This window comes from Macaca mulatta, chromosome 1 (assembly GCF_049350105.2).
Source record: "Macaca mulatta isolate MMU2019108-1 chromosome 1, T2T-MMU8v2.0, whole genome shotgun sequence".
Taxonomy (NCBI): domain Eukaryota; kingdom Metazoa; phylum Chordata; class Mammalia; order Primates; family Cercopithecidae; genus Macaca; species Macaca mulatta.
This window is the reverse complement of record NC_133406.1, coordinates 185,753,604-185,769,245: the sequence shown is the minus strand read 5'-3', so window position 1 is coordinate 185,769,245 and position 15,642 is coordinate 185,753,604. Positions and strand designations below refer to the sequence as shown.

The 15,642-nt window shown below is 49.8% G+C and overlaps 1 protein-coding gene across 7 annotated transcripts in view; it reads right to left on the bottom strand.

The window, feature by feature from the left end:
• Nucleotides 1-1,690: 1,690 nt before the first annotated feature.
• Nucleotides 1,691-15,642, bottom strand: part of DHCR24 (24-dehydrocholesterol reductase) — a 36,694-nt gene continuing 22,742 nt past the window's right edge. For 4 of the 7 annotated variants that reach the window (XM_015140341.3, XM_077955955.1, XM_077955959.1 and 1 more), the window contains 3 exons: nucleotides 6,103-6,300; nucleotides 5,500-5,678; nucleotides 1,691-4,463 (listed from right to left, as the gene is read on the bottom strand). In XM_015140341.3, the coding sequence (XP_014995827.3) occupies nucleotides 4,310-4,463; nucleotides 5,500-5,678; nucleotides 6,103-6,300 (531 nt within the window). In that variant the 3' untranslated portion in view covers nucleotides 1,691-4,309. Of the gene's footprint in view, nucleotides 4,464-5,499; nucleotides 5,857-6,068; nucleotides 6,301-15,642 lie in introns of all 7 variants that reach the window. The other 3 variants (XR_013401730.1, XR_013401733.1, XR_013401734.1) reach the window with 3 other exon arrangements.

The following is a 15,642-nucleotide window of genomic DNA, read 5'->3' as shown; positions in this document are numbered from 1 at the left end:
CTATATTTAGATATACAAGTACTTACCATTGTGTTATAATTGCTTATAGTATTCAGTACTGTACCATGTTGTACAGGTCTGTAGCCTAGGAGCAATAAGCTATCCCATATAGCTAGGTGTGTAGTAGGCTGTACCATTTAGGTTTGTGTAACTACACTGTGTGATATTCACACAATAATGAAATCACCTAATGATGTATTTCTTAGAACTTATCCTTGTTGTTAAGGGATGTGTGCCTGTGTGTGTGTATCTCCTATTGGTTCTGTTTCTCTGAAGAACACTGATTGATAGAATAAGTCCTGATTTGTAGCGCTGCTAATTTCTGTGGTGTAAATGCTCCCCCTGTGGGTGATTTCAGGTTGCCAATGTCCATGGAAGTGGAAGGAGATATGCATCATAGCCCTTGTAAGCTGGTACAAGCCATATCCAGCACACCACTGACCCCCTCCCACAAACACCTTTCTCACTCCTCCCCCAGGGGGATCAGACTTCAGGTCTGCCAGTGGGGTAACTAGAAGTTCCAAGGATACGCATGTGAGTTCTCTTCTACTTTCAGCTTCCATGAGGTCACGTAGTGAACAGATTGTTGACACCCTCCTGTAAGGAGGTTGGTAAACCAAGCCAAGGCCCCTCAGGTGGCCCTCTTGCTTCTCATAGGTCTTGATGCCAGGTTCATGGCTTGAGGCTTGTAAGGCAGCTGCTGCTAAGATTCAGATTTGGAACTGGGAACAGCAACATACAGATTGTCCAGTCTAGAGCCTAAGCTCAGCAAACCAAGGAGCTCTGGGTTGGGCTCTCAGGCACCAGCCCAGATAATGCCTTATTGATTGACTGATTGATTGACTGATTGAGACAGGGTCTTGCTCTGTGTCACCCCAGCTGGAGTGCAGTAGCATGATCATAGCTCACTTCAGCCTCAAGTTTCTGAGCTGAAGCAATCCTCCTGCCTCAGCCTCCAGAGTAGCTGGGCCTACAGATACCTGCCACCATACTTAGCTAATTTTTAGACAGGGTCTCACTATGTTGCTCAGCTTGGTCTTGAATTTCTGGCCACAAGCGCTTCTCCTGCAGTGACTCAGGAATCCAGGTTCCTTCTGACATAAGACTGTCCAACCACCTATGGCCTGGTTGTCATTTGCACTGAGTGAAGGGAAGGGGGGAGCCAGGAGACCTCATACAGGTTTTTATGACTTCTGTTTACATTCCACTGGAAAACTCTTAACACAAGGACACAACTGGTTGTAAGGAAGGCTGGGAAAGGTAGTCTAGCTATGTGTCCAAAGAACGGACGAATGCATTTTAGTGGACAGCTAGTGGGTCCACCAGTTTGTAGATGAGGACAATAGTCTCAACAGGATTAACTTGCTAAAATTAATTGGTCACAACCAAGTGACAAAGCCAGGCCTCCACCCTAACAGAGCCACCATCATCTCACTTGGACTGCAGTGGGGGCCTTCTCACTGGTCTGCTTGCCACCCTGCACAGAGAGGGATCCTTTCAACACTTACTCCAGTCACACTCTGACAGTGATAGAAATAAGCCTGTCAGTTCCTGCATGTTCTTCCAGCCCTTGACCATGGGCTCATGGATTCAGTGAGGGCAACTGAGTTGGAGAATGGCACAGCCTGCACCCGAGCCCAGCTTTGACTCCACATTTTGGTCCCCCAAGCAAGAAACGACAAACACCAGCTTCCAGGCCACTTTTATTTTAACAGAAGCAGCAGCCCCACAACCACGGGGACATGTCTTCCAGATAGTAGACACAGTGCCTGTGGCTGTAAGAGCCTGACAGGGGAGACTCATGCCTTTCTCTTTGGCCCCCATGACCAAAGAAGAAAATGAAAATCACACACCATACACTGCCACACCCATCTCCACCCCTCCCTTTCAGTAACATCCAATTCATCCTTCTGGCCAAAGAAACTGGCTACAATTCTGATTCTACAGAAAACCTTCATGCAGCCAGGAAACTCGGGGCTCTGGAGGGGAGAGGCTTACTCTGATACTTTCCACATGCACTGCCCACTGGCATCAGGTTTAACTCCACCCAAAACCATCACACAGATGGCCAGGGACAGGACTGGCTACAAAAAAAAAGCCATGAACTCAGCTCACCATGCTAAGAAGACTGCCTCTTTCCAGGCAAGATTCTACTGGAGCAACATAACCTGAGGGTGTGATTCCAAAATACCTACCCTTCCAAGCCCCGGGTTGTGGATAAGGTCTGGATTTTGGTTATATGATTAAGGGCGACAGAGGCTGCTGGCATCTCTGGCTACAGTCCCAGGCGCTTAGGGTTGGAGGCTTCACTGGCGAAACAATGGCACTGTTTGATTAACTAGCTCGTGTTAACCATTCATCTACAGCAAGTAGAATCATCAGTTTTGCACTGAGCGAGGAAGCACATGGGTCTCCTATGAGAGCTAATGCCAAAATTCACATGCTTTGTAAAATAGAGGATGAGGTTTGTTTCTTTCTTCTGCCCCCTCCAGAGGCCAAATGGGTAGGGTAGTTCCTTTGCCTTCTGAGTGCCTGGATGCCCCCAGCCCTCACAGGACCCTGCTAAGACACTGGCAGTATGCCAAGCCTTGGGTGGGATGGGTGAACACCCCTCAGTCAAAGCGTGACTCTAAGAGGATTCTGGCACCTGGAATGACAAGACGGATGCTTCCCTGCAAGCCAGGTATGAGCCTTTCTGAAAATGAGATGAGAGCTGGTCTTGGGGTTGAAGGAAGGATCTTGAATGACAGATAATCCCCAAGTGTCCAGTGGATCATTTATTTTTCCTCTGACTTTCCACACAAATGAGGCTTTCTGTGGGTTTTGCAACCACAGTGTCTAAGACAATCAGAAGGGTTCCAGGGAGGTCTTGTCTGTAGCGATGTGACAGATGAGGAAACTGCACAGCTCAGAGGACAATGACTTGCCCACCTTGTACAGCTCGCTGACAGTAGAGGGGGCTGAAACCTAGGTCTCCTGACTCACAAGCCACAACCATGACTGGCTCAGCTCCCTTAATTCCAGTTTCCCTTACGTGACGCAATTCCTTCTCAGATTCGGGTTTTGAGCTGAGGCTGGGCAGTTCTTAAGATAGAGTTGCATAAACAACCAAGCTTTGTGTTATAACAAGCCAGGGAAGGACCTAGGGAGGTTCCCTTCCCTCTGGAACGGAAATGGAACTTTTCTCTGAGCTTAGGATTTGTAAGGCACTGAAATTAACTATAGCTGGGGTGGGGAGTGGTGGGAGAAAGAAAAAAAGAGGGATGAGTGGTTGGAGAAATCAAGTCGATGCTCTTTTCTTCCAGCCCCACAGTGAGAATCCTACAGAAACATGAGAGTGGACTCCATATTCCCACCTGATGCTGTCCACTCCCCAGCCCCCATGCTGCAGAGCAGCGTGGACCCACTCCCACCATGACAAAGTGGGTTTTGGGACAATATGAGGCCTGCAGGGTTGGTGAGCCAAGAAGAATGAGCCCAGGTCCCCTGGATCCAATTCGGAGCAGAGAGCCCTCTCTCCACCTAGGTGTCCCAGGCTGAGGCTAGGGCAGGATCCAACCCGGGCATGCCTTCTCCAGGAACACAGGGCTCTCCAAGTGGACTCAGTGGTGGCTGGGGAGGGTCTGCAGGCCCAGGCATTAAGGAGGAAGGGGCAGGATGGCACCAAGGATGGCAGGGAGAACTTTGGCCTCGGACCTGGCTTTGGCACGGCGTATCTTGGGCCTCCCCGCCCCGTGGCTGCCCTCCTGAGATCCCAGGGTGGGGAAGAGCTGTCCTTCTCCTGCGAGGACCTTGTCTGCCTGATAGAGGCGATGGCAGGGCAACTCCAGGGCATCCCCTTCATCATTCCGGCCATGGCTGTGCACAGGTGACCTAATGTGGAGCCTTTTCAGACTCCACTGCAGATGTGACGCTGAACGGGAAGCAACAAGAGCTACCACTTACCCAGCACCTTCAATGTGACCGGTGCTCAACTCAGATGACAACAACCTGCACGTAGCTATTACTATCCCCTTCAACTGATGAAGAGACCCGGGCTCAGAGGGGTTAAGGGACTCACCCAGAGTCACACAGCTAATGAGTTCTAAACGGGGAACTGGATCAGGCTTGTCTGACTCCAAATCCCACATTCTTTCCATTCCACTGGGCTGCTCCCGGAAGCCAGGAGGAAGGTGGTGTTGGGCTGTCAGGGTGGGATTTCTGGAGGGGTTTCTCTCTGAAAGTGTGGATCTGGGAAAGCAGCCAAGCTTGAGTGAAGGGAGGATGCCTGACCACTCACACGTGTCTGTCTCTCCAGGCGGGCTCCAGTTCAGTGCCTGGCGGCCTTGCAGATCTTGTCGTACACCTCGGGGAAGGCGTCCTGGCAACCGAGCTTCTCTCGCAGCTTGTGGTACAAGGAGCCATCAAACATCTCCCAGAACTCCTCCCGGTTCATGTAGCAGTCAGCATACAGCATCTGGAAGCTGCAGAGGCAGAGAAGTGGGTGAGGACGCCGGGAGGCGCATGGAGCGCAAGGTGTGAGAGAAACCCAACTGCTCACTCTGCAGCCCAGAACGAGCTTTTGGAGGATTTCTCTTGTTTAACCCCCTTAACCTGATGAAGAAGATGGTGCAGGTATTCTTATCCCCCTTTTGCAGGTAGGGAATTGGGGCTTAGGGGTTAGGTAGCTTAGCAGTCGAGGCAGTCAGGAGTAGAGCTCAGACTGCTGGGCTTCTGCCCCTCTGCTTGGCCACAGGCACACCCTAATGGAGCAGTGGGGCTGTTTTCCTTTCATCTGTTATTGATTGTCAATAAACTGGACATAAAGTATACAATTGGATAAGCTCGACACATGCATGCAACCAAGGACTCCAGTCACTGCAGTCCAGATCGTGGCTACAACCAGCAGCCCCAAACTTTCCCCGGGCCCCTCAGTTATCCGTCGCCCTCTGCCATCCCCAGGCAACTACTGATGCGCTTTCTATCAGTATGGATTCGTGTGTGTTTTTGGGAATGTTATACGAAAGGAATCATATGGTATTCTTTTTTCCTGGCTTTGTCCATGTTCCACTCAATAGTTTATCCAGGCTGTTTTCTGGGCAATCCTCTGTCCTGGGCCTCTCCGTGGCTTTCATAGTCAGGAATCCATCTCTCCTTAGCTTTGGCCTTTCCATCTGGAGCAGTCGCCCCTGGACACAGCTAAGCCCACACCCATCATCTGTCCCGTGGGGAGAAGTGGGGTGACTCCCAGGTTTCTGGCTGGAGCAGCTGGAAGGGTTTGACGTGTTCCCTGGAGGCGGGGGTGCAGGGAGAAGAGGGCAAGTAGTCCTGCCAGCCCACCCGCTGCCCATCTTTCACAGCTTACCTCCTGACCCAGAGGCCGCCACAGCTCCAGGGGCCCTCAGGAACCAGTTGATAGGCCTGGGGCTCCTGGTTCTCCACAGAGCTGGCCTCATTCCCCTGCAGCAGTACCCTGAGGCTGTCAGCTAGAGGGACCATACTATACTCTGCGCCACTCACCCATGGACGCTGCGGACAAACTTCTCCAACTGCCTCATGCAGGACCTGGCTTCAAAGTGTTTCACACGCGGCTCCCCATATGCTCCAATGTCGATGTAGAGCTCTGCCTCATTTCCCTTGGGGTGCACCAGGCCTGGCTGGCTGGGCAGGATGAATGGACACAGCCAGATGGGGTAGACCTGGGTAGACCAGGGAGGTGGGTATTGGTGCTTTTTCTCCAACAGGTGACAGGTTCATGGCTGGCGCGCTCATACCCACCCAAACGAAGGCTTTGCAGCATTCTCAACACCCCCTCAGGTGCTCTCGGATTCGCTCCCCACCCCCCAGCCCTGGCTGAGAACACCCTGACTCCGCCACCTTGGAGGACACAGTCAGAGCAGGTCATGGGGGTACTCGATGCCAGATCCTATGACTCCTCTCCCAGGGGGGCCATCACTGAGTGGGCCAAGGCCTCAGCAGGCATAGGGACAAGAACCGCATCTTAAAGTTGGGAAAACACCCAGAGGGCAGGTGTGCCCAAGGTCGGTCACACGGTTCAGGGGAGGAGACCATGGATTCCAAGGGAACACGCCTACTGCGCCCGCCCTGCCCTCCCCCACTCACGTGGATGTCGTTTTGGAAGGTGTGCAGGGCCTGCTGCAGGCACTTCATGGGCACCAGCATGTCCTGCACCACGTGGTGCTGCTCGTACAGCTTGCGCAGGGTCTCACCCTGGGTCAGCTTCAGGAGGGAGATCTTGGGAGGCACCATCCAGCCAAAGAGGTAGCGGAAGATGGGGTTGTTGCCAAAGGGGATGATGTCCTAGAAAACAAAGATTAGGGATGGAGAGAAAAAAAACCAACAAGGGTTGAATGTCTCCAAGTGCAAGGGGCCAAGGGCCAGGTCCCATTCTGTGCTTGACAGAAGCATACCTGGGTCCAATTCCCCTCTTTGGAGGGGGTGTGATGGGACCTAGGGCTTTACTAGTCCGATCTAGGTTTGCTTCTCAGCTCTGGCATTCCCCAGCAGTGATGACCCCGAGCTAGTTACTTAACTTCTTTGAGCTCAGTTTCCTTATCTGTAAAATGGGCCTTGTGAGGATAATGAGACCGTGCCTGGAGTGCAATGATGAGGTAGCTATCATTCCTGGTCTAGCTGTTGAGATCTGGCCGGCATAGAGCTGGCATTCCATAAATGTTGAAAAACGAATGCTGTTGAATGAGCATAGTGATACTCAGAGAACTTAAGCAGTCTCCCTAAGGGCACACAGCCAGAGACAGCTCTCATGGGGTGGGTGCAGTCTGGCTCAGGTTCGACAAGGAGCCTATTGGTTTGCAGCATTCCTTGCTCACAGCCTGACCACCTGCCTGGCTGCCCCAATTCAGTCTCCCTGGAAACCCTCCTGCACAGAGGCTGTTCTTCTCTTCCATGCCTCAAACTGCCATGAGGCGGGAGCTTCCTCACTCAGCACTGCGGCCTCCTGGCGATGCCCCCGACTCCCCTCCAGCTCTGCCCACCTCCAACAGAGAAGACTTTGGCCCCTGGCTCACAATCTTCCTCCCTGCTTGAGTCCTGCCATCTTCCTGAGGGTCCCCAGTGTCCACTGTTAGCCGATTCTCACAGCTCTGTGAGCCCTTGAAGCCAAGGCCGCTCCTCCATTCATTAGACAGTTCCGAGGGGCCTCTGAGGTCAGGAACCAGGTTCTATGCTGGGTACTGGGGGAGCCAAGATAACTGAGACACGGTCTCTGTCCTTAAGATGCCCACTCCCCCAGGTGTGGAAGACACAGGCCACTGGATGACAGTGTGGGAAGAATGGGGACAAACAGAGGCTGGGGCAGCACATGAAAGGGTCCACATCAGACTAGGAGACACAGCGACTCCCCAAAGCAGCCACGTGTGTAAGCACTGAAGGCTGAGTGACCCTTTCCCTCACTCCCCTGGAATCGCCAGACCACTCCCATGAAGTCAGGGACCTGCCTGCTTTCTTCTGTTAGATCCTGCTGCCTTTGCTAATGTCTGGCATGCAACGGGAGCTCAATAAATAGCATGGCTTTTATTGTTTCCTTGGTTACCTTTGGAAGACCTACACACACCCACAGCAGAAATCCCTGTAGTACAAAGGTTAAGCCTCCGTGCGCATTCCTGACCCTGTTTCCCTCCTAGAAATGATCTGATCTCACTCCCCACCCACCCTCAACTCCCCTCCCCCTCCCTAATGGCAAGCATTGGTATGAATGATTTGCCTACCCTTCGGGAGACATCTGATACACAGAGAAGCAGAAGAGCTTTAAAAAAACAGAAAACAAACAAACAAAAAAAAAAACAAACTCACAAATGGTGGCATCTTGGCACACCTGCTCATCACTGTATCCTGTGTATCAATACAGAGAGCACTACTGCCTTCGGTTGTGGGTGCCTAATGTGTGCTGCAGGGGTCCACAAATTTGGCCCAGCCTCTGGTTGTGTGTTCCTTTACAAATTGTCCATGGCTGCCTCCAGGCTACAAGGCAGAGGAGCAGTTACTAGAGAGGCCTTATGGTCTGAAAAACCTAGACTGTATACTATCTGACCCATTGTATAAAATGCTTACTGGATCGGGTACAGTGGCTCACGCCTGTAATCCCAGTGCTTTGGGAGGCCAAGGTGGGCGGATCACTTGAGGTCAGTAGTTCGAGACTAGCCTGGCCAAGATGGCGAAACCCCATCTCTACTAAAAATACCCCCAAAAATTAGCTGGGCATGGTGGCAGGTGCCTGTAATCCCAGCTACTCAGGAGGCTGAGGCAAGGAGAATCATTTGAACTGGAGAGGCGGAGGTTGCAATGAGCCAAGATCGCGCCACTGTACTCCAGCCTGGGTGACCCTGTGAGACTCCGTCTCAAAAAAAAAAAAAAAAAAAAAGGTTATTGACCCCTGCTCGATTACAGCGGATGTGTCATAATTTATTTAGTCACTTCTATACTGGCAGACATTTAGATTATTTCCAGATTATGCCAACTAATATCCTTCATATATGTATCTTTGCCCTTGTATATGTGTCAGAAAGATAAATTCCCAGAAGTGGAAGATCTTGGCTTAAATGGTGTGTGCAATTTTCATGGATACCATTTCAGAGCTTGTACCATTTTATACTCTCCCAGACAATGTAGAACACTGTTTCCCTTCTCCCTTGCCAGCACGATGTGACATCAAACTTCTAGATCACTGTCATTCATTCTGATAGGGAAAAAATGAGACTCCTGGCATTCTGTTTTGCCCTTCTCTATTTCTGAGTTAGACAGTATCACTTTGACGTTTAAAAGTCATTTGTGTTTTTTTCCTAACAATAGTCAACTGTTAGCCAAATATATCAGCTGAAACCATTCCTTTTCCAGTCTTAGCCTCAGAAAGCTCAAGTTTTAAACATGTGCCCTGCCCTTCTCCTTTCCCGCTCTGTCCACCCATTACTTATGCTATGTTGCTTAGTGACCTGTGATCCCAGGGTCCTAAGCTGCCCTCTTGCTGAGGCCAGTCTTTCTGGAGCATCTCACTGCAGACCTTGCTCTCTGGCCACCCTTGCTCACTGGCTATAGGGCCCCACGGCAAATCCAAGGGGCCCAGCCTGAGCCAGGAACCCCAGCCCCAGAGGGAAGTCCTGGGGCAGTGGCCTTCTATGAACACAAGGACACTATCTTATCCTTTCTTACTGGTGTTAACTCCCTGTGTTAGCCAATCGCTTATACTGAAACGATGATGAGGGAATGATAAGACAGAGCTGCCCAGCTTGGTTCCTTTCAGTCCTTCCTTACTCACCGTAAGTCAAAGGTAGTGTTAGTAGAATGTAACAAAGAGAAATAAAAAGAGTTTATGCAGCATTCTTAATGGAACCAAGAAATACATATATATGAGTTAAATATTCTTATATTTATAAATATATTTAAACAATGAACAGTAAAATTCATACTAATACTTTAAATTTTTATTTACTTAGAATGGCATTAAGTTGCAAATATTTATGATGAGAGAGACCATGGAGAAAGAAAAAAGCTTTATATTTTAGTACCTTTAATAGCACTTTTGGCCTGCTTTTTGCACTGGGCCCTGCAAATTATGCAGCTAGCCCTGACCCCACGTGTTGCTGATTGACCAAGCTGGGGGAAGGGAAGTGACTACACCAGCCAGTCCTGGCACAGGTGTGACCAGAATGGACTAATCACCCAGAATGCAGCTTGTTAAGGGGCTTAGCACCCAGGCCTGGTCACACTGGTTCATTCCAGAGCCTTACTCATCAGGGAGGAACCCGGGGGAAAGGCTGCCAATGGAAGGGGGAAGAATTATCCCAGCAGAGGCAGGGAAAAGGCATGCATTTGAAATTGTTTATTCCTCCCCTCTAGAAATGTCTTGCCTTCTGCATTTCCACTGTAGAGGATGCTGCGGTGCTCTGTGCAGATGCCCGCTCCAGGGAGGCACCCATTCCCCCACTTGCACGGGGTGCTGACTGCTGACACTCAGGGAGAACTGCCTTTGGCAGAAGGGAGCTGCCTCATCCAAGGTCAGCCTGCACAATGACTGGTTGATGGGGCAGCATTTGGTGGAAAGTCCTAGCCCACGGGTCTCAAGGTGACACAACTCTGGAAGGCCATCTTACCCCAGGGCTGCCTGTCAGCTGAGGCCTTCCTTGTGACTGCACCACAGCTTGACTTCTTCCTCTTCCCAGTCCAGCTTCCCTACTACCGCGCGGTGACAGATCACAAGAGGTCTGAATGTTCACTTCCTGCATGCAAATGCAGGTTGAACACACCCATTCTTCCAGATTCTTCCTTTGCCTGATGTCAGTGTGGGTCAGTGTTTATTTAACAGCACAAATGTGTAAGACAAACCTCATTTTGAATCCTAGCTCTGTGTAGCAGTTTTGTTTTTATCTTATTTTTTTTTGCGGGGGGATGGAATTTCACTCTTGTTCCCCAGACTGGAGTGCAATGGCGTGATCTCAGCTCACCACCACCTCCGCTTCCCAGGTTCAAGTGATTCTCCTGCCTCAGCCTCCTGAGTAGCTGAGATTACAGGCATGTACCAGCACGTCTGGCTAATTTTATATTTTTAGTAGAGATGGGTTTCTCCATGTTGGTCAGGATGGTCTCAAACTCCCCAACTCAGGTGATCCGCCCACCTCCACCTTCCAAAGTGCTGGGATTGCAAGTATGAGCCACTGCGCCTGGCCTTCTGTAGTGGTTTTAAAATATGCCCCTAGCTTCTTTGCTAGTCCTTTCTTTAAGAAGTGGAGCTCAGTGCCCCTCCCCTGAGTATGGGCTGGATTAGTGACTCTGATCTAATAAGGAGAATATGGTGGGAGTGAGAGGTGTGGCCTATGACGGGGTCGTAAAAGGCACTGCAGACTCCTTCTTGGTCTCTCTCTTGGATCACTTGCTCTGGGGGAAGCCAGCTGCTTTGTCATGAGGTCACTGGAGGAACCCATGTGGCAAGGAGCTAAGGTCTCTGGTCAACATCCATGTGAGTTGGAAGCAGATCTTCCAGCCCCAGTCAAGCCTCCAGATGACTGCTGCCCTAGCCCACAGCATGAGAGTCCCTGAGCCAGGACCACCCAGATCAGCCACTCCCAAATCCTTGACCTTCAGAAACTATGATATAATAAATGTTTGCTGCTTTAATCTCTAACTTTTGGTTTTGTTCATTATGCATGAATAGATCACTAATACACTCATTCTCTGAGTTGTGTTATTTACTTTGTCTCAAACGGTTTCTTTTTTTTTTTTTTATTTTTGAGACAGAGTCTCACTCTGTCGCCCAGGATGGAGTACACTGGCATGATCTTGGCTCACTGCAACCTCCACTTCCTGGGTTCCAGTGGTTTTCCTGCCTCAGTCTCCCTAGTAGCTGGGATTACAGGCATGCCCCAACCCACCTGGCTCATTTTTGTATTTTTAGTAGAGACAGGGTTTTGCCATATTGCTCAGGCTGGTAGTTACTTTGGATAACCTAATCCTCAGTATTCTCATCTGTGGAATGGAAATAACACTAATATCTACTCTCAGAGGGTTGTTGGGAAGATGAAGATAATGCGTGGAAAGTGTTTGGCATTAACGTCCACCACAATGAGAGTGGCTAATGTTAACCACTGCTGTTATCTTTCTGATCCTCTTTCGCTGGCTCCTCTCCTTTCTCTTAACAAAACCACACTCCACAACCTTAACATTGTTCTTGGCAGGGATCAAGAAGGACTCATAGTGGCTTCTGCTTTTGGCAAAATTGCCTACCACCTGCTGTGGGCCTTGACATTGCCCAAGATTAAGACTAATGGGTGTGGGGGAGACCCCATAGCCCCCCAGGCCATGATGAGACCCTCACCCCTACACTCCTCCACCCCTACCACTACCCAATCACATTCTGCTTAAGATACCTACCCAACATCAGAACTGACCAATCACCTTCTTCTAGGAACCCACCAGGTGTAATTCCGTCATGCCTTACGTTCTGTTGTCCTTAGTCACCGTGGCCTGCCAGGTGCCTTGTTACTGTGATCTTAACCTACTACAGCAATGCAGCAACTCTTAATCTGACTTCACTTGCCACTGCCCCACCGCCCTTCCTCAAGCCCTGTTCTCATGGTCTGACCTCAGCAAAACCCTCTCCATTCTCAGTCTCTTCTCTGAACATTCCTTTCCCCTCCTTGTTCTTAATTAGAACCCTGAAGCCCTCTTTAAATGGTATCATTTTCTCCCCTAAAACCCTCCTGCCACTGGGATAGATGGAGGTGAGGTAGGGTCCCCCTGGCCCCTCATTACTGCTTCCAGATCTCTGTTCCTCCCCCGTGCCCAGAAACTAACCTCAGAAACTTGGAAACATGTGCCCAATACCTCCCCTGATAACTGTTAGGCAGGAATCTAGACCCAACATGGCAGCATCACCCGGCATGGCAGGCCCTTTGTTAGGACTCCCTGCCCTTCACTTCCTGCTAAGACTCTCAGCGCGCGAAAAAAGCCTGCGCCCGCCAAAAAACCCCCACTCTGCGCAAGCTCCTGGACACATCATTCCTCAGAAACGGAAACCTACAAACCCCGCCTACCTCGCCCTATAAAAGGCCCCCTGATACCCGCCCCGAGTGTGACTTCCTCGGCCCTCCTCCTAGGGAACCGGTGAACCTCGCCCGCGAGCCCAATAAAGGCTACCTCTGTTCTCATCTGCCTTGTGTCTTCTTGCTTGGCTCCCCATTACATTACAATAAGCACAGCTCCCCTCCCCTCACTAGAGTGTGGGTCACTGAATTCCCTGAATCCCAACATCCTTGGTTCCTTTCACCAGATCCTAGAAAACTGCCACTTCCCTCAACATTAACTTTTGGTGACTGAAAACCCACAGAGAAGGTCCTGACCACGCCTGGTCTCTCTGCCCTTGGCCTTCTTTCTTTACATTCCAGTGATCTGATCTTCCACATGTCCTTGGCCACTGGCTCTCACAAAATACCCTGGAGACAGAAATTACTACCCGTGGGGATCCAGTGTGGGAGGAAGTGAGCCCACTGGCCACACGTGGCCTAGTGCCTGTTTTTGTAAATTTGGTTTTACTGGGGCCAGTCATCCCTATTCATTTATGTACTGTCCTTGGCTGTTTCCATGTGGCAGACCTGAGGAGCTATGATAGATTCTGTGGCTTGCAATGCCTAAAATATTTGTTGTTTGGCCCTTTAGGAATGTTTGCTGACCCCTAGGCCTTGTCACCCTGCCCTGCATTCACTGTCTCCATAGCTTCCACTACAAGTGTTTGTTCTCAGCCATCACTGCCTCTCTTCCTAGCTTACGCCCTCTATTCCCCTGACTTTGATGCTCCACTTCACCCAGGGCATCCTGTCCACCAGATCAGTCCCTTGTCAGTCCCTGGGGGCCTCTCACATCCTGCCTCCCCTCCATGGCTGGCTTAGATTTCATCATAACCACACCCTTGGGTTCTCACTCTTCCCTACACATCACACTCCCTGCAAAACCTCGGCCATGGTTAAATATAACTCTCTGCCTACTCTGTACCCCACCCACACAGATTCCTGAGTGAAAACCCACAACCACAGGGCTGGTCTCACTGTAAATTCATGAGTGTGAATCCCTGGTAGGCCCAGTGCTACCTGGCAATGCCACAGTGTTTTCCCAGTTAGTTCATTGCCCGCTCTCTGAGGGACAGCTTCACATCTCTTCTCTCCTCAAACCATCAAAATCTTCTCCCCTTTCATCTCAGCTAAGATCCTTATTTCATTGAGAAAACAGAAGCAATCAGAAGAGAACTCTCACACCCTCCCACCACCCTATGGTCCTCCTTCCCTCCTGACAATGGGATGAACTTTCCATGTGCCCATCAAAAGGCAACCTCTCCACCTGAGCTCAGGAGCCACTCCACCCCCCTGCTCAAGGCTTCGCCCTTTCAATATACCCTCTTCTGCACTGTCATTTTCCCCTCCACTGGATCACTGTCATGACTGCCACCTCTCCCATCTTAAAGCAATCACACAAAGTACCTTCACCTGGCCCCACACCGGCCTCCTGCCATCACCCTGTTTCTCTGCCTCCCTTGACAGTGAGCCTCTCTCTCACAGTTTGTTTTCACTGTCTCCACTGCCTTGTTTCCAGTTCTCTCTGGAACCCACTGGTCAAGGTTTCACCCCTATTGCTTAAAGTCAATGATGACATTCCCATGGCCAAATCCAGTCTCTCCTTCAGCAGCAGGTGGCATAGTTGCTGGCCTTCCTTCTGAAACAGTCTTCCCTTGGCTTCTGGGATGCCACATCCTCCTGGCTTTGTTCCCCTGCCCTGGTTGACAGCACTTTCTCTTGCCCTTGGCTCGTTCCTCCTCCCCTAACCTGCTGGGTGTCCCAGGGTCTTCTCTATCCACCCTCACTCATCTCCCTCCATGGCTTTAGAAAACATTTCTCTGTGGCTAAGAAATGTGCAGATGGGGCTCCAACCTCCACTGAACTCCTGAAGTCCCAACACACATCACTGGCTCCTGCTGTCGTCCCACCTGGACATCTGAATGGCTTCTGATTCCCCTTTCCAGTCCCCTCCCCCATGTTTCAAATGGCAGTCAACCTTGGCCCTGAACCTTGGAATCACATCCATGGTCAAGCTCTCTGGAAATCCTGTTTGTTGGTTCAACTTGCACTGTATCTCCCAGATTTGACACTTCTCCCCTGCTGCTGCCCAGACAACAGTATCTTCTTTCTTCTACTCTTCCACTCTTGTCCACTCCTGCCCCCATCCACTCCATCCAGCTGTCACAGTTATTCTTTTAAAACAAAAATCAGGCCATGTCACTTTCCTGTTCAAAGCCCTCACTGGCTTCCTATTATACTTAGAATAAAATATAGAGTCCTTCCTAACCTACAAGGAGCCATATGATCTAGCCTCTGGTGGCTGTTTGACCTCATTCCTCACCATAGCTCAGCGTGGGCATGCTGGCTCCTCAGCCTTCTTGCTGTTTTTCAAACACAAGCAGCCTTGCTGGGACACCTGGATAGCTATATGCAAAAGAATGGAGCTGGACTCCTACCCCACTCAACAACCTAAATATTAGAGCTGCAACTATAAAGGTCTTTGACGAAAACACAGGGGCTTCGACTTGGCAATAAATTCTTATATACGGCACTAAAAACACAAAAGGGAAAATAGATAAATTGGAATTCATCTAAATTAAAAACTTCTGTACATCAAAGGACATTACCAAGACAACGAAAAGAAACCTACAGAATTGGAGAAAATGTTTGCAGATCATATATCTGATGAGGGCCTACTATTCCGAATATATAAAGAACTCTTACATCTAAAGAACTCTTACATCTCAACAACAAAGACAAATGACCAAATTTTAAAAGGCGGCAAAGGATTCACATAGACTTTTCACCAAAGAAGATATACAAAACAGCTAACATGCATATAAAAAGATGCTCAACATCATTAGTTTAGAAAATGCAAGTCAATACCACAAATCCACCAGAATGGCTATAATAATACTACTAATAATTTAAAAACCAGAAAATAACAAGTGTGGGTGAGACTGTTAAAAAAAATAAGAGCACTCATACATTGCTGGTGGGAATGAAAAATGGCACAGCCTCAGTGGAAAAAAGTTTGGTTGTTGCTCAGAAAGTTAGACACAGAATTAGCATATGACCCAGCAATTCC